The sequence below is a fragment of the Lacerta agilis genome, chromosome 15 (genome assembly GCF_009819535.1).
Source record: "Lacerta agilis isolate rLacAgi1 chromosome 15, rLacAgi1.pri, whole genome shotgun sequence".
Lineage (NCBI taxonomy): Eukaryota > Metazoa > Chordata > Lepidosauria > Squamata > Lacertidae > Lacerta > Lacerta agilis.
In genome coordinates, this window is record NC_046326.1 from 18,941,787 (window position 1) to 18,959,322 (window position 17,536).

Here is a 17,536-nt window from a genome sequence, read left to right on the forward strand (position 1 = left end):
CACTGAACTTCACTGTCACAATCTGTGTACTCCATGAATAGTTGCTTACATCCGAGAGAAATGTAGAACTGTTTTGCCATAGGTGGAAACGGGGGCTGAGCTTTCTGATGGTGTTGCCCACATGAACAAAACGAGCTTGTATTCCATGTATGAAGAGGTATGTCTTGAATGTCCTACACGCAAATCACTTGTCTTTGCATCCTTTTCTCGTAGGATTAATCTTATTGAAATAAATGTGATTATGTGGCTGAGTTGAAGACGACTCAAATGGAAAATGTTCTCGGTACATTTGTCCTGTAGTATTGTGCAGTAACATTTTTGATTATCTGTGTCCGATGAACTGAACTGAAGTCCAAAGATGCTTATGCCATGAAAAAATGTTTTTTTTTTTCTTTAAGGTGCCACAAGACTGTCTTTCTTTTCTTTTCTTTTCTTTTCTTTTCTTTTCTTTTCTTTTCTTTTCTTTTCCTTTTCCTTTTCCTTTTCCTTTTCACTGCAATATATTAACAAGGCTACTCCTCTGGATATTGCTGATTATGTTAGTACCTGCTTTCTTTGAAAAATCACTCTCACTGTGCATCCTAAACGATACTCCCCGGTTGTAATTTCACAGTGAATGTTCATAATATGGTAATGGAATCCAGTTACTATTGATCTGAAGGGGGGCATCACAAATATCTATATTCTTTAGCTCCAAAGGCACTTCCAGACTGTTGCTATTTTAAGTGGAGATTCAATCACATTAAAGTTGATTTGCAGTTCTTTCACAAACCTACTTCCCCCCAAAACTGGACTTTTTGTAATAAGGAAAGTGATGGAGAAATGCACTGAAAGTGTGGGATAACAATTGCTTGGAGCAACATCATCTAACCTCCTCACAAACAAATCAGGATGAATACGCAATAAATCACAAAAGTCACCTAACCTCCCTGCAAACAAATCGGGATGAACACTCAACAAATGGGTCATTTGGAAGCAAACCAATATTCCAGCCGTGTCATTTTCACCGTGTAGCTTGGTCTCCCAGTGATATCTTTATATTATAAAAGAAACAAAAGAGGAGAGGTTCTACTAGCTTCAGAAATGTCTCTGGTCATCTTGCCCCAAATAGTAATTTTCTTGGCACACTTGAGGAAATGTTTTTGCTCCCGTTACAACAGTGTCCCCTTATCAGATGCAGCCGAAAGATGACACACCCTTCTTAGGTGTTCGCCAGCCAAGGAAGTGGAGACACAAAATCCACAACATCTTGGTCTGAGAGATGCTTCTGTTGTTGGATAGCAAGAAGGCTTCAGCTCTTACACCAGAGTGCCATTCTTACTGTCATACTTCTGTGTAGCCCGGGGGAAGTTGAGGGTGGCATATTCTGTAGTGTTCTGGGACTGGAAGGTCTTCACCTCTTCAGCTGAGCGCTCCCGTATTTTGCTGAAGACCTGGATGTCTGCGTAATGTACGCTGCTGTCGTCACGCTTCATGCTCTTCGGCTTGCTCACGGTGGCATAGACTGGGAACTCAGACACGTCGTCATAAACGGGCCCAACATCCATTCCCTTCAGAGAGAGAAAGAGGAAGAGATTGAGGAAGGCAAATCTCTGTGAAGCAAGCTCAGCCCAATCAATGTTGGTGCATCAGGTGGAAAACCCATATTGCACCCCGGTTGCATTATATTCACTCCATATTTTTAATGTTAGTTTATAAGGGAAGGACCACAGGTCAGTGATGTGGCACCTGCTTTACATCAGGAGGTCTTAGGGTCAATCCACAGCATCTACACAGGTAGGACTGGAAGAGGCTCACAGTCTGGAACCCTAGAGAACACTCCCAGTCAGTAAATGCAATACAGTTGTACCTTGGAAATGGAACAAAATCCGTTCCAGAAGTGCGTTTGACTTCCAAAACATTCGGAAACCAAAGCACGGCTTCTGATTGGCTGAAGGAAGCTCCTGCAGCTAATCAGAAGCTGCAAAAGCCCTGTTGGACGTTCGGCTTCCAAAAATAGTTTGAAAACAGAACACTCACTTCGAGGTTTCGATCATCCGGGAGCCGATTTGTTTGGGAGCCAATGCATTTGAGATCCAAGGTACAACTGTACTGGGCTAAGCAGACCAGTGCCCTGACTCAGTTTATGGTAGCTTCCTATTCCTGTTTTAATGGGATTTTGTTGTGTAGTTTAATTATGCATGCTCATATTTTAATGTTATGTGCTTTTATACAAGAGAGAACAGCTCAGAAACCAGTTTTGGCTTTAAACAATATATAAAATAATAAATAATTACACGGGGCATAATCCACTGGAAAATTCTTCTGCTCGAGCCCCATTGAACATAGGGAGTTGCCTTATACTGAGTCAGACAGACCATTGGTCCATCTAGCTCAGTACAGTCAACACTGACTGACAGCAGCGTCCCTGGGTGTCAGCCAGGGATATTCTCAGCCTTCCTTAGAGACACTGGGGATCGAACCTGGGACCTTCTGCATGCAAAGCAAGTGTTCTGTCACTGGGCTAGAAGAGAGCTGCTTGTGCTCCATTGATCAGAAAAGTCTGTCTTACTAGCACCAGGCAGAATCTTACTAACATCAGAGCAAACACTTTCATTATTCCAGATAAATTACTCCAGAATATACATCAACCCATGGTTATGCATTCACAATTATTGATGACTTCAGAATTGCAGTTAAACATACATCAGGATCATAGAAGTTGGAAGGGACCTCAAGGCTCTTCTTGTCCAAACCGGGGCAATGCAAGAATCTCAGCTAAAGCATCCATGAGATATGGCCATCCACCCTCTGTGTAAAAACCTCCAAGGAAGGATGAATGCACCAAAGTAGATGCATTGTGTTTGTATGGTTAAAAATGGCCTGAATTGAGCACACTCACAAATTGACTAGGCTCACGAAGCTGCACTCACAGCCTGTGTGGCCTCTTGGGTGTATGAATTAGGACCAAGAACAGAGTTATAAGGCTGACCCAATGGGCACTACTTCAACTCAAAGTAACATGGCACTGAATCAGCAACATACTTTAGGAGCTTTTGCAATTGGTAGCAAAGTCTTTTCAGAGGCAGTTTTACCTTCTTGCTCTCTGGGTGCTGCTGGGTGCTTGACCTAATGATTCTTGTACCTGCGGAAGAAACAGCTGATATTTAGAGAAGCAACATAGCTGGTACTAAACAATGATAGGAGAGGCTAAATTAGAATATGGTGACTCCAGCAGAATCCTATTAATGTAAACGTTTGTTTTTAAAACAGCAAGTTGCTAGACCCCATGAGTTTATAAACGCCTCCAAAAATATGTAGGCACTGTGAGGTTTCCAGTAGGCTTCCGGAAATAGAATTATTCCATCCACCCAGGCACCAGGATGTTCTTCCTCAACATGTGTTCTGAAACAGCATCATCTCACAATGACCGTTCCCCACATCAAATGGGGTGCGCATTTTGCGAGGTTGCGCACAGCCCCCTTGGATCCCACGGCAGCACCTGGCAGTTTGGACTGGTACCACCTTCCTGGGCAAGATACCTGTGGTCTCCGCCTACCCCAGTCAGCCGCCAATCCCTCCTGGGGAGGTGTTGCCAGGGGGATTGGCCAGGTGGGAGGAGGGACCACACAGTACACAATAGAGAGTGTAGCTTATCTGAGAAGCAGCAGTCGGCTCCAGAGCTTCTCCCACCCTCCACTCCCTCAATTAACGCTTACTCTGCAGGTTAACCTCTTTTCCACAGGTACTCAAGCGCTGCTATGTCAAGGCCGCTGTTGAAGGGCCGGAAAGGAATTTCCCTGCATTGGCAGGTTTCGCCGTAGCAATTCGTCACAACTTTGGCAGTTGCAGGCCTTGGGCGGAATCCTTTAGTCATCTTCCTAAATGGGTGGGGGGAATGGGGCGGTGACTCCACGCCCCCAGTGCGGCGGCGATAACAGGGTTCCCGTTGAAGGGGCTTGGGGGAGGCATTGGCCATACACCCAGAGGTTGTCATTGGCCTCCCCCTCCAGCGGCGGCAAATGGGGGGCGAGCTATCTGCTTGAACACATGTTCTCCAGACTTAGCCCAATCCCCACACATGCTGGATAACCCTGAAATTACCCAGACCGCCGGCTGAGGGGCTGGGAAGGATAAACACCCAATGCCTGAGCCAAGGTCTTCCTACATCTGAATCTTAATACAGTAAAGTTGTGGCCAATTTTAATCCCATAGCACGTTGTCTTGTGTCATTATTCCGCTCAGGGGCTGCATGGGGTTTAGGGGACTCGGCCTGGCCACGCAAATACAAATCCTTAATTGTTTTTGAGGGAGGAATGAGACCCCAGCCCCACTATAAATTACTGCAACCAAAACAAGCTAAAAAAAAGGTTCAGCAGAACAGTAAGATTCTGTCAGTAAAACACATGAAAATTAAGAGCAGGGGTGCAAAATTGTGTTGTTTGTACTGTCAGCCTCAGACTGTGGGCACTCAAGTCAGAGCACCTGAGTCTCTTGTGTGTGAAAGTCAATAGGACCTCAGCTATTATTCAGTTATTTGAACACCAAAGAGATCCTGCGTCGAGCCCCCTTGACTGCGACCTTTGCTAATTTTTAACCCAGAGTGAACACATGACCTTCTCCCATGAGAAAGCCCAGATCCGTTCCTTTGGCAAAAAGCTTCCCACGAAGCACTGGGCTACAGATTACCACAGTGGTTAGTGGCCATAGCAACATCTAGCAGAAGGAATGTAACTGTGGAGTTTTCCTTTCAAGTCCTCCAGGAAACCTAGGAACATTCTGTTTATTCCTCTCTGCTAACTTTGCCGTTTGTCCAGCTATGTGTTTTGCTAGGCCAGGGCAGCACTGGGCAGCCAGGTAGCAATTCTGTTTATTGCTCTTGGCTCCTGCTCGCTTTTAGGAAGGATGTTTTCAGCTCTAAGCCCAAAGTCTGAATTTGGATGTTTCTTTGTCTCCATGTTGATATACGCCTGGTGCACACATAACATTCTAGTTCTGAAAACACCCTGTTTCCAACTGCCCTTACAGTATTACCCAATCCTGTTCCTGTTTTCTGTTGTTGTTGTTGTTGTTGTTTCTTACCCACCCTTCACCATAAGATCTCAAAATGGTTTACTGCAATTTTAAATTCAATATTACAGACCCTCCAAGTGTCACTATTTTCCAGGGACAGTCCAGGATCTACAGAAGCCGTCTAGGTTTCTGATTTGATCCCAGAATGTCCCACTTTTCCTTAGGACGTCTCTATTTCCACTGGAGAAATGTTGGAGGGTATAGAGCTAAGCCAAGCAGATCAGTAACTATACAACCTTTAGAGGACACCTATATAGGGAAGGTTGTGTGTGTGTGTGTGTGTGTGTGTGTATGTGTATATATATATATATATATATATATATATATATATATGTATGTTTAATGTTTTGTTATGTTTTCATATATGTTGGAAGCGGCCCAGAGTGACTGGGGAACCCAAGGTATAAGTAATAAAATTATTATTACTATGGAATAGGACGCCCCTATTTTCATCAGAGAAACGTTGGAGGGTATGACATTAAAAATAGTTTAGAACAAATTACAGTCACACAAATAGGGTATATATATTTATGGTCAGTGCGCCTTCAGCAGAAACTACGTAATAAATACACCAGGCATATCTCTGTGCAGAGGGAGTTCTACAACAGGGCTTCCACAGAGAATGCCCTCTACTGCGACACCCCATGAACTTCTTAGGGCAGTGGAACTACCAAGAGGACCCCCCTACACACACACACACTGCAAACCTTGAGAAGGGAAAGAAGCAGTTTTTCACATATGTGGTGCCTGCATTGTTAAGGGCTTTAAGCACTAGCAAGACCACCTTGAATTGGGCCCAGAAACAAAATGGCAACTAACACAGCTGTTTTAAAATGGAGGCTATATATGGGTTCTAAATGGAACCTCAGCCACGGTCAATTCTGGACACTGCATTTTGACCTAGTTGGACTGGTACATCACTACCCCCTATTTTGCCTTTTGTGTGGGGTGTGGGTGTCTTGTTAAAATGTTGCTAGTGTGAGTTGCTAATGGTCTCTTTCTTCAGGTCTCTCCCTGAATCCTCTCAGGATCTCAGATTGGAGAATGGCTGCACCTTGGGAAGAGCCCCCGCACGTAAATGCACGCCAATGAGCACTAAGGCACCACACAGTGCGCAGCCTGAGGTTTGTTTGTTTGTTTCATAACACCTATACGCCGCTCGATTGTGAGGGGGGGAAACCTCGAAGGGGTTTACAAAAAAAGACAAAACAATTAAAATGATCACTAAACGTTTTAGCTTCTTAATGTAAGACCATAATGGGCTCTTGAGCTCTTGAGCGGTGGATTCAGGAACACGAAGAGGCAAAACACCATGCAGGGTTCAGCAGGATTTATTTTGAGTTACATATGTAAAGCAAAAGGCACAATCCAAAAGTTGGACTGAGCACTGAGAGACTGGCGCGTACTCCTTATAAAGACAATACAGAAACCGAAAATAGAAACCGAAAATTGGCTCAAGGTTCACATGTTCCCTAGGAGGGTAACCTCCCTAGCCTCCCCAGTCTGGGAATGTGTACCTGGCGAGCTTTGAATATACTTGGCAGGCTTCCCAGAAATATAGCAACATCACCTAGCTTGTGAGCACACAGATCCGCTATTGTATGCTGAAGGTTGAACCTATTCATAAGGCATGTGTGTGTGCCTAATCAGCAAGAAAGCATAACTTCAGTTAACCGGCAATAATACTTGTTGCATTAGATAGGAAATACAAAAGCATAAATCAATAATACCCATGCAGGGGGATGAGTCTACTAACTAGGAAATACCTTACATCTTAATGGACTGAATATAATATTAATACAGTTGGCAGGAGCCAACTCCAGCTGCATTCCTCCTGTCTGCTCAGAAAGCGCATACATTTCGTCCAAGGCTGAGAGCCCCCCTTGCTCACACAACTCAGAGCTGCCCCTCTCCCAAAGACCCATAGGAACAATACACAAATATAAATTAATACATACCAATACATGTAATGGATACACAACTCCAACAAGCCTGATGCCTCCAGTATGATCAATCAACAAGACCAGCTCTTAAGCCCATTAAAGGCTAACCACAATTAACGGCACATTCCATAAAAGGGGCTTTCCGTCCCCCTCTCTCATGATGGTGTTTCTATGGTAACAGCCAAGGTGCTATTTCTGTATTAACAGGCCATTGTTTAATTCCAGATCGTGCACTGTTATCAAAACCTTGAAGCTGCTGGCTAGTTTTGGCTGGTTTCCCAGAAATAGTTGAAGAAGCAACATTAGGCACATTCCTTTTCCAAGGTCTCTGCCTCTAAGAGACTGTCTCTCTTAATATTCAGCAATACAGAAAAATTATATTTTAAACAGGTTAGAAAAGCAATTAAGGCATTTATAATCAATATGGGATATTTAGCTATTTGAACTGTCCCCTTCATTAACATTGCAGCTGCTGCACTGTACTCAGGGCTGCCAATAATCTATTTTCGGGCCATTCTGTTTTAGTAGCATATCCTTAACGCACGCAGAAAGGCATTCTCCCTGCTCCACTTGGTTCTTTGATCAAATGGAGGGCAACCTATTTTACATTAATGCAGTACGTAACAGTGTAGAGCAGTGGAGACAGGGAACGTGTGGCCCTGCATATATTTTTCGACGTTCACAGGCACTTGCCCCGTTGATCGCTACCGGTAACAGAATCCCTTGAAACCAATAGGACTTGCTCCCAGGTAAACCTGTTTAGAACTGTGGCGAGACTAGCTGAGTATTGCAGGGTTGTAGGCAGGAGACGAAAGGGTGAAACACCTGGGATGAAGCTTCAAAAATCTATTAAAGGAGTCACATTCCAGATCATGCTTATAAAAATGTTTGGAGAGGATTATTTACCTGGCTTTTCTTTTTTCCGCTTAAACGGCGAGGGGCAGTTCCTGAAATAAAAGAAACAGAGTTGCATGAAATTCAGAGGGTCTTTAATCCACTAATGCAGGGGTCCCCAAACTAAGGCCCGGGGGCCGGATGCGGCCCAATCGCCTTCTAAATGCAGCCCGCAGACGGTCCGGGAATCAGTGTGTTTTTACATGAGTAGAATGTGTCCTTTAATTTAAAATGCATCTCTGGGTTATTTGTGGGGCATAGGAATTTGTTCATTTTTTTCCCCAGAATATATTCCGGCCCCCCACAAGGTCTGAGGGACGGTGGACCGGCCCCCTGCTGAAAAAGTTTGCTGACCCCTGCTCTAATGGCACACTGATCAGTACTTGATAAAGATGTATTGATCCACAGCCTGCCACAAAATGCTACAGAGTGGAATTCTCCTGTTCAGGTTTCCAGCCAGTCCCAATCATTTCTCTGCCCCACCATCAATTTTCTGGTTCTCTTCCTCATCCGTCAGTCAGCATTCTATGCCCACTGAGCATGCTCAGTCTTTGTTGGGTTTGCGAAAAGTGCTGGGAAGGAAAGAAAACTGCTCAGAAACAGAACTTTAAAACCCAGACCTGTGCCTAGAAAAGCAGCATGAAAGGAAGTCTGGATGAGCCCTGACTGGGGATTTGAGCCCTCGTCTCCCAGGTTTCAGTCTGATACTCTAACCATTACACCATCCTGCCTCTCATTGGCTGTAACATGACTAGTGCTCTAGATTTCAGCACTGCCACCAGCACAGGGGAGAGATACCACCTTGATATACGGATAGCTAAAGAATGCAAAAAAAATACCAGGGTAGGTTGGGGGACAGAGAGAAAGGAGGTGCGGCTGTGGGGAGCCTGTTGCTAAGATACCCGCCTAAAAACTCATTTTTCCATGGAAATGGTTGGAAATGCCGAGAGCTCCTGGGCAGGGAGCCACAGCTGGCAGCTCTTGTGACCTTCTTCAGAAACAAACACCCGGCTCTCGTAACATGCCTCCCCTCCTCCAGCCAGAAGCCATGGGCCAGCATGCAGACTGAATGCATTGTACAGTCAGCAAGCACACACTGGCTGGGTTCTGGAAAGAGAGAACAGAATGGACCCTGTTCAGTACAGGCCACCCCACCTGTCCTCCTCCCAAAGCTGGACATTGTCCTTTGCTACCAGTGAGGATGCCTGCTCTCTTTCCCATGAATAAGAAAGTTGTTTCGCAGCTGTATTTTGCTTCCATGTGATCCAGTACTTGTTTGCCCTTTCTGTGCTTTTATGGAGCCTAAAACTAATGTTGAACTGGAGCATTTTGTTTCTTGTTTTCTGGCAGAGGTTCCCCGCCCCCCACCCAGGGTGGAGTTAGTGATTAGATCATCCACATGTTTTGGAATGCATCTCCCATAAGCCCTAGCCAGGATGATTTTGATGGGAGTTGTAGTCCACAACCATAGTTAAAATAAGTCATGATCCCATAAGGCATGGTTCCTTGTAAAAGTTTGTTTCGCATAATGGTTTGTTGCCAAAAAACAAAACAAAAAACAAACCATGGTTACTCTGCATGGCTGAGTTCAAATGTCCAAACAAGCCATACTTTAGCCAAACAAATCAGGGCATAGCGTCATGTCTGAAGCATACCAGGTCATTTACATGAGTAGGGCTGCCATATGTCCAGATTTTTCAGGACATTACCAGTGTTTCAAAGGAGGAATTGACATCCAGGGGAAATTTATTGGATCTTAAGCAGCAATATATATATATATATATATATATATATATATATATATATATGAAATATGGTAACCCTAACCTGAGAGTAAGCTGCACCAAACTCAATAGGATTTGCTTCTGAATAAATATGCATAGGATTCCACTGAGAGTGGTGTCTTGTGGTATCCATTGGGACTGGTAGGGCGAAAGGCAGAGAGGCCAATATAGGAAGAGCCAGAACCAATGACAGGCAGAGCCAACTAATTCTAGTTTTGCCCCCATCCTCTTCTCTCCTGACATCTACAAGGACAGCACAGGAACTCAGGGGGAAGAAACTGACTGGCAGCGACTCCCTGCTAGACAAGTAGGCAGGCAAGGGCTGGCTGAGGATAGACTGAGGTTGGTGGGGCAGTACCCCATTCATTCACCCGAATGGACTGCACAGATAAAATTCATTCTGCCTCATTCTCCAAAGTGTCTTCCTTCCCCGCTGCAAGTCCAGAGACTTACACTATCTTCTTGTAATGCAAAGAGCAGCTGGAGCATCATGAAAGACACACAACTCTACTGGCCGTCTTTCCACTCCGGCACCAACTTGTTCATTTCTCTGTTCTGCCAAGGCCTGGGCAGCGCAATGAAAATAGCTCTGCTTTAAATATAATCATTGGCATCCTAAGCCTGTTTCCTAAGAAATACAAGGCCCTGTATAATTTTTCAGAGCTGCTTTTCTCTTGTATCGGTTGGCAGAGCGGAAGGGTGTTTTAACAAGCTGCCCTGCAGGCGATGGCTATTCTGAGGCTGTCTGCGGGCTAATCCCTGGCTCGTCCGTCCAAAGGCATCTCCGAGCTTCTGCTGGATCAGACAGAATTAGAATGGACAAGGATGGGAGAGAAGTCTCCAGCAATGATGCTGCTCCCTCTCTCTAAACCAATTACAAAATGTTCCTGAAAAATCTTGCCCTTTGAGGATTAAGCCCCAACCCTCACAAACCACTTTTCCCCACAACTACCCAGAACTACTTGATCACAGTTGTCCATGTACTGGTAACCTGCAGGTTGGATTACCGCAATTTGCTCTATGTGGGGCTACCCTTGAGGCTGGTCCAGAGGATGCAGCTGGTTTAAAACCAAGCAGCTAGGTTGCTTGTTGCGACAAACTTCCACCAGCAAATACCACCTTGTCTATTGGCTACAAACCTGCTATGGGGGCTAAGCTCAAGGTTCAGGTGCTAACACATAAGGCCATGTACAGTTTGGGGTCAGGTTATTTCAGAAGCTGCCTTAACCCTTACCTACCCAGTAGGAATAAATAATTGCATTCTGCAGAAGAGATGACCCCCCCGCAAAGTCCCCCAAAATATCAGAGGACCACTCAGTACTATTTTTCTAGAAAAAGAGGTGCCGGAACTCATCATGAACACCTTCCTTGTTCTCTTATAATGGCAATGGTGTCTGTGGGAATACACTTTGTGGGTCCCTTTGAACCCGCGGTTATTTGGTTAATTTAATGATTATTTGTGTACTATTTTACGTATCCTTCCGTTTAAAAGTGAAAGTAAAAGTAAGACTCAGTAGGCATTTTGCCACTGAGATCACTCCGCCTAAAAGTTTAGTTCCAGAGGTTTTTGAAGTTGTCAATGGTCGTTTATTCTGCTTCCCGCCTTTTTGGGGGGCAGCAACAGCGTTCCTATTGGTAAATATATTGGTTATGATGTCACACTTGGTTATCAATAAAAGGCTGAGGCTCCCCGCTTTAGGCAGAGATAGAAAGCATTGAACAGCTGTTCAGTTTTGGGATAGATCAGTTCAGTTAGTTCCTTTGGGGTTTTTCGCTTTTGGTTAGTTCAGTTTAAGGGTTTTTGGGGAGCGGGCTGGTTGGGCTGGAAGGGTTGGAAGCGCGTGTAGGACTTAGCTAGGTTTTAGTTTGCGGAAGATCTTCGGTAAAGGTTTAGTTAGGTTTTAGTTTAGCATAGGCTTAGATCGCGGAAGACTTCTCGGTTTAGTTTTAGTTAGCCTTAGCATTGCGGAAGATTTGGCGGTGCAGGGACTGATAGCTTAGGAAGAAGATTAGAATAGTGGTAGGTCAAAGTCAGTGTAAGAGCCTATGCGGGTCAGCCAAAGCCATAAAAGAAACATCGGTGTCTGTCTTTATTGGGGAAAAGGTTTAAAATTTAATTTTAAAAAACGTCAGGGGTTTTACTTAATGCTTTAACTTTGCCCTTGGTTTAGTCGCCTTTGCTTTAGTAACAGTACAGGAGGTCGCAAGTCATTTCAAGATTAGTTTCGAGGCATCCATTCATTTTCGAGGCATCCATTCATTTTCGAGGCATCCATTCACTTTCGAGGCATCCATTCATTTCCGACTTACTCACGCACCTTCAGATATTGAGGCTTGGCCGGCGCCTGTGCCAATACGCACGTGGAACGCTGGCCGTGAATCCCCAGCAACTGGTATCTCGTGCGTGGGTGGCCTAGACCCACGCACGGGAAGCTCCAGCACCGAATCCCCGCAGGTGTCCACCTGACATGTGCCAGAACCAAGTTCCAGCCACTTCTGGCTGGGGGGAAATCCTGCCCTGGGCCCACTTCACAGCAACTCAGGTTGGGACTGTCCCTGTTTTGTGGAACAGCATCTCTGTTGAGATATGGCAGGCACCTGCTATCAGTACTTTCCAGAAATAAACAGGAAGATGTGTTTGTTTCAATACGTTTTTCCAGTTGGGTGAATTGGTCTCTGGCCTCAGGTGTTTATTCTGTGTTGTTTCTAAACCTGTATTTCATTGTGCTTTCTCTACTATTTTTTTTAAATAATGCTTAGGGTATTTTTATTCTATGTTTGCAAACCACCATGAGCCTCATGGGAAATGCAATTTATAAACAAAATAGACAGACCAGCGATTACAACCTCCAGCTGATTCCACTATGCAAACATGGTACAAAGTTCCTTTTGTACAATCAACAGCATTTCTCCATCTCTTGTGCTACATTTCCATGTCACACTCTTGCTGCTCCAGGGCCTTGTCAAAAAAAATTAATATTCTGCAACTCAGCTGGGGGTGGGGGTTAGATCCAGCCCCTCTTTCCTCCATTTAGCTGCTTATTAAGTGGGATTGTAATTTCCATTGGCTGCTTGTATCTCATAACTTTACATGTCCTGGAATACAATTTTCCTTCTTCATGGGATTTTGACAAATAGAGAGATAAACACAGGTCCTTTGGAAATCAACAGGACAGGTTAATAATGGCATAAACAGAGTCCCGTTGTTTCAATAAAAACTAAGTGCAATCAACTTCTTGCTTGGATCTAGCTCACTGTTATTTCAAATCACCAGCTCAATTAATTATGATACCACTTCAGTCCATTAGAAATTTTTGAATCAATTAATCTAACTGATCAAGTGCACAGTGCAGCCCTAATGGCAATAGATGCTGAAGTACTCTGAGCACTCTAAAATGGTAAGTATAATTATTACTCCTACTGCATTATCTGTGGAAGAGAGTGGCACTGTTAAGCAGAAATTATGTTTCAGCCAGCTTGCCTTGTACGGCTCAGTTAAAGATGTGGGAAACTCACATTCTGATTAATTTGTTGTTGTTTGCTGTTTAGTTGTCGTGTCCGACTCTTCGTGACCCCATGGACCAGAGCACACCAGGCACTCCTGTCTTCCACTGCCTCCCCCAGTTATATCTGAAGAATATCTTCCTCAGATATTCTTCAGATATCTGAAGAAGTGTGCATGCACACGAAAGCTCATACCAATAACAAACTTAGTTGCTCTCTAAGGTGCTACTGGAAGGATTTTTTTTATTTTTTATTTTGTTTTGACTATGGCAGACCAACACGGCTACCTACCTGTAACCACTTTAAGCGTCACAGCTTCCTCCAAAGAATTCTGGGAACTGTAGTTTATTAAGGCTCTCCTAACTCTTTAAGTACCCAGTAGATATGTTTAAAACAAAGCTAAAACAGATACTCATGACAAAAGCCCATTTATCCAGCTGTGTTGCCATTCATAAAGTACACAATCAAATTTTTGATGGAGATGCTCAGCAGGAATCTGAAATGTCTTCTCAAGCCTAGCAGATCAGGCCAAAATATCTGAATACCAGCTGCTGGGAATCACAAGTGAGGATTCAGGTCCAGCTTGTAGGCTTCCATTTCGAGCATCTGCTTGGCCACTGTGAGAACGAGATGCTGGGCTATGATGGGCCTTTGGTATGACACAGCAGGCCAGGCTCCTCTTAGGTTCTATTCAGAACCACCTGATCAGAAAACGTGGTCCTTAACCTCAGGAACAGGGCTGGGGAACCTGTGACTCGCCAAATGCTGTTGGACTCCAAGTCTCAGCATCCCTGACCATTGGCTATATTGGCTGGGGCTGATCGGAAACAAAGCACCATTCACAGGTTCCCCAGCCTTGCCCAAGATTGCTAGCAGCCCTGTATAGGGAAGCTTTTTAATTTGTAATATTTTATTACATTTTTATAAATGTTGGAAGCTGCCCAGAATGTCTGGGGCAAACCAGTCAGATGGGTGGGGTACAAATAATAAAATGTATTATTATTATTATTATTATTATTATTATTATTATCATCATCATCATCATCATCTGCTCTGCAGTTATCCAGCATGTGCTTTTGCTGACCCACCCATCACCATTTCATTTCCCACTTGCCGTCAAGAGAAGCCCTTTCTCCTTGTGATGTTGATCTCATCTTCACATTCAAGGATGGGAAGGCTGAATCTGATCTGGGTTTTCCCCCCTTTAATTTTCCCCTGTTGTCCCAAACTGGCTTTGAAAAGACCTGCACAGATGCCACACTTACGCCATACATTTAAAGCACACATGGCTTCCTTTATATTTATGGTGGGGGTGGCTCTACGTACAAGTTTCTGTGAGAAGTTGGACTCCTCCTCACAGCAGAGGTTCGGGGCTCCACATCTGATGGGTGCCAGCAGACCAGTGGTTTGGTGGTAATTAAATTCTGAAAGGCTCCCTGTTTGCTTGTTTGTGTGCTTGTTGTGAAAATAACACTGAAAGTTGCATGTGTCAAACCAGATATCCCAGGTGAGAACATCGGGTGTGTGTTTGATTTTTTAGAAATTAAGGACCAAGTTGAAAATTCGCCAACAAATCTAGACAACTTTTCACCAGGAAATAACCCTGCAGTTCTCTCTCCACTAGATGATGCTATTTCTCTGTTTGACCACAAACCATTAGCCTCACAGCAAAACTGAAAATCAGGACTTCTGTTTCACAGTGAGCCTTCTCTCCTCTTGCTCAAAGCAGTCTTTCAGACAGCGGCCACACCACAGACTGGGCTCTCCCCACCCACACTCCACCTGCCATAAATGTAATCTGCTTCTTTCTGCTGCTGCTTCTATTACTGTATTGACTCGAATCAAATGCTCACCTTTTTTTGGCCAAATTACGTTGCAAAAATTGAGGCGCACATTACATTCAATGGCACATTGACATTCGCCAGCATTTTTTTTGTTTTTGTTTCAAGGTTCTGAAAATTGAGGTGCACATTAGATTTGATAGCGCATTAGACTCAAGTAAATATGGTATATAGGAGGCAAAATAAATGGGGAATCCTAGGGAGATTCCTCCCCAGAATGGAAGGACTATAGCTCACTAGAACAGTGTTTTTCAACCACTGTTCCGCGGCACACTAGTGTGCCGCGAGATGTTGCCTGGTGTGCCGTGGGAAAAAATGAAAAATTCAAGAGAATTACTTTATATATAGTCAATATAGGCACAGAGTTAAATTTTTTAACATTTTCTAATGGTGGTGTGCCTCGTGATTTTTTTCATGAAACAAGTGTGCCTTTGCCCAAAAAAGGTTGAAAAACACTGCACTAGAACAGCATCTGCTTTGCATTTCACAGGTCCTAGTTTCAATCCGCAGTGGCATGTCCAGGTAGGGATGGGAGAGACCCCCTGCTTGAAGCCCTGGAGAGCTTCTGCCAGTCAGTGTAGACAATACTGAATTAGATGGCCCAAAAGGAAGCTTCATATGTTGCTAGATCACACCAAACTACTCTCATTTGGAACTGCAATTGTAGGGTGAAGGAATTTTTGGCACCCCAAGCTTAGGTTCTCAAATGCCCAAATAGTGGTTGGAACCCCCTGAAAGAGAGTGACTGAGTGACAACCAGGATATTCCTAGTTCAAAAGTCACCCAAAGTCAGCGACATTAGACACAGCACTCTTTCCTAGCCTCACCACCTCATCTGCAACATAAGGAAAAGAATGGATTTCTTTTCAATAATTAAACTGTTGGGGGTTTCCTGGTTGTTGTTCCATATTTTCTCCAAGGAGTCTTCAGTGCAGATTAATGCACTGGGTTCTCAGGTGGCTGTCAATCCAACAAGGAGTGCCAACTGACCCCCACCCTGGTCAGCTCTTATGTTTTTAACTGTTGCCTGATATATAGAAACCAGAGAGTAAAGTTTTTTTCTTAGCATGGAGATAATAAACACAACTGCCTATTAAAGGCAAGACAAAACTGCTGCTAAGGGCACAGGAGCGGCAACAGGTGGGAAAAGTTGGCAGCCTGCTAGCCCTCGTCTGAGTGGTTAATTTCTAAAAGGGGCGGTGCTAGCACTCCAGCCTGCCCATCAAACTTATACACATTGACCTTCTATTATCTAGTACAAGGATGGGGAACCTGCAGCTGTCCATCAGCCGCATCAGCAAGCACGACCAATGGCTGGGGATGATGGGAGTTGTAGTCCACCAACATCTGGAGAACCACAGGTGCCCACCCCCCACAACCAACCTGGTATCGGTATGTATGGGCTAGTGGCAGCTCTTATTGGTACAGGCAGCACACCCTGTACGTGCTCAGCAAATAAGTGCCAGGGTTTTGACAATGAATTAGCTTCTGCGTAGGGCTGAGCCCCATTGACACCTGTCTCCAGTTAAGCTCTGCCTCCTTTGGAGATGTGGAAGCCACTCCAGGAGGATCTCTCTGTATCTTGCCTGCAAAAACATTTAAGGCAGATCAGGAGATGGGCAGGCTGCTCCTGTGGGTGTGAAACCTTGAACGCTTCCATCCTTCCCCTAGTAGTCGATACTGAGTGCTGCCCGGGTGGCTCTGCTCCCAGCCACGGGGCTGAGGAGGATGGTGGTGGCGGCACCAGCTAGAAGAACCAGCCAAGCTCTCCAGACCCGGCAGGGAAACACCACCTCTTCCCTCTCTTTAACACGACACAGCTGGCAAAGCTGGTCTTCTTCGTAGCCCTGGGCTGCCCCGAGAAGCGCTCCTCCCGCCCTCTTTGCCCAGCTCCCAAGCAGCAAGCCAGCCCCTGCTAACTCACCAGACGCCTCCGCAGCAGCAGCACTGGTTGCCCATTTCGCTCTCTGGAGGGAGAAATCTTGCCTTTCTGGAGAGGAGAACCTCACTGGAGCACAGGGCGCCCGCATTTCCTGGTTCCCTGTTCAGCCCCAGGCAGATCCAATCCAAGGGAGTGTCTGGATCATGGACGTGTCAGGTTTCTCCCTCCATCAAGGAAGGCAAAGCTGTGTGTGCCATCTACTGGACAGAAGATCTCCCGAAGGCAGCGGCGGCGTCTGCTGCTGCTGCTGCTGCTGCTCCTCTCCCAACTGCTCTGCTTCCCCCCTTGACTCTCTGCCTTGCTGGCTTTGGAGTGTGTGGCAGCTTGAGTTATAGGAGTTAGATGTACAATGTCTTTTGGGCTCCTCACATCCGCTCGGAGCATCGTGCCCAGGACATTCAGCTCTCTGCCACAAGAGCTGAAACGGGTGAGGAATCTGGCAGGCGCACACAGAAGGAATCATATCCATATGGACAGATACGCAGGTTTTGATTTTGAAAAATATTTCCAAACTTCCAGTGGGGTGAGGAGCTGACTTGCCCGTGGTTGCAGGCTATGTCTTCTTCTCATGCAACA

The 17,536-nt window shown here is 45.0% G+C and overlaps 1 protein-coding gene across 1 annotated transcript; it reads right to left on the reverse strand.

Annotated features, from left to right (window-relative positions):
- Positions 1 to 474: 474 nt before the first annotated feature.
- C15H11orf52 (chromosome 15 C11orf52 homolog) lies at positions 475 to 17,209 on the reverse strand. Its single transcript, XM_033172107.1, has 4 exons — positions 16,943 to 17,209; positions 7,902 to 7,942; positions 3,075 to 3,124; positions 475 to 1,550 (listed from the first exon to the last, which is right to left on the reverse strand). Exons 1-4 carry the CDS (start codon positions 16,975 to 16,977, stop codon positions 1,299 to 1,301), a joined length of 378 nt encoding a protein of 125 aa, XP_033027998.1. The 5' UTR covers positions 16,978 to 17,209; the 3' UTR covers positions 475 to 1,298.
- Between the last annotated feature and the right edge of the window lie 327 nt (positions 17,210 to 17,536).

What these genes read in the sequence shown, in the direction of transcription:
- C15H11orf52 (XM_033172107.1), bottom strand. Translation starts at nt 16,977, where the DNA reads ATGGGCAACCAGTGCTGCTGCTGCGGAGGCGTCTG. An exon ending in GCGGAAAAAAGAAAAGCCAG is followed by an intron (nt 3,125 to 7,901) that starts GTAAATAATCCT and finishes TTTCTTCCGCAG; the next exon opens with GTACAAGAATCATTAGGTCA. An exon ending in AGCACCCAGAGAGCAAGAAG is followed by an intron (nt 1,551 to 3,074) that starts GTAAAACTGCCT and finishes CTCTCTCTGAAG; the next exon opens with GGAATGGATGTTGGGCCCGT.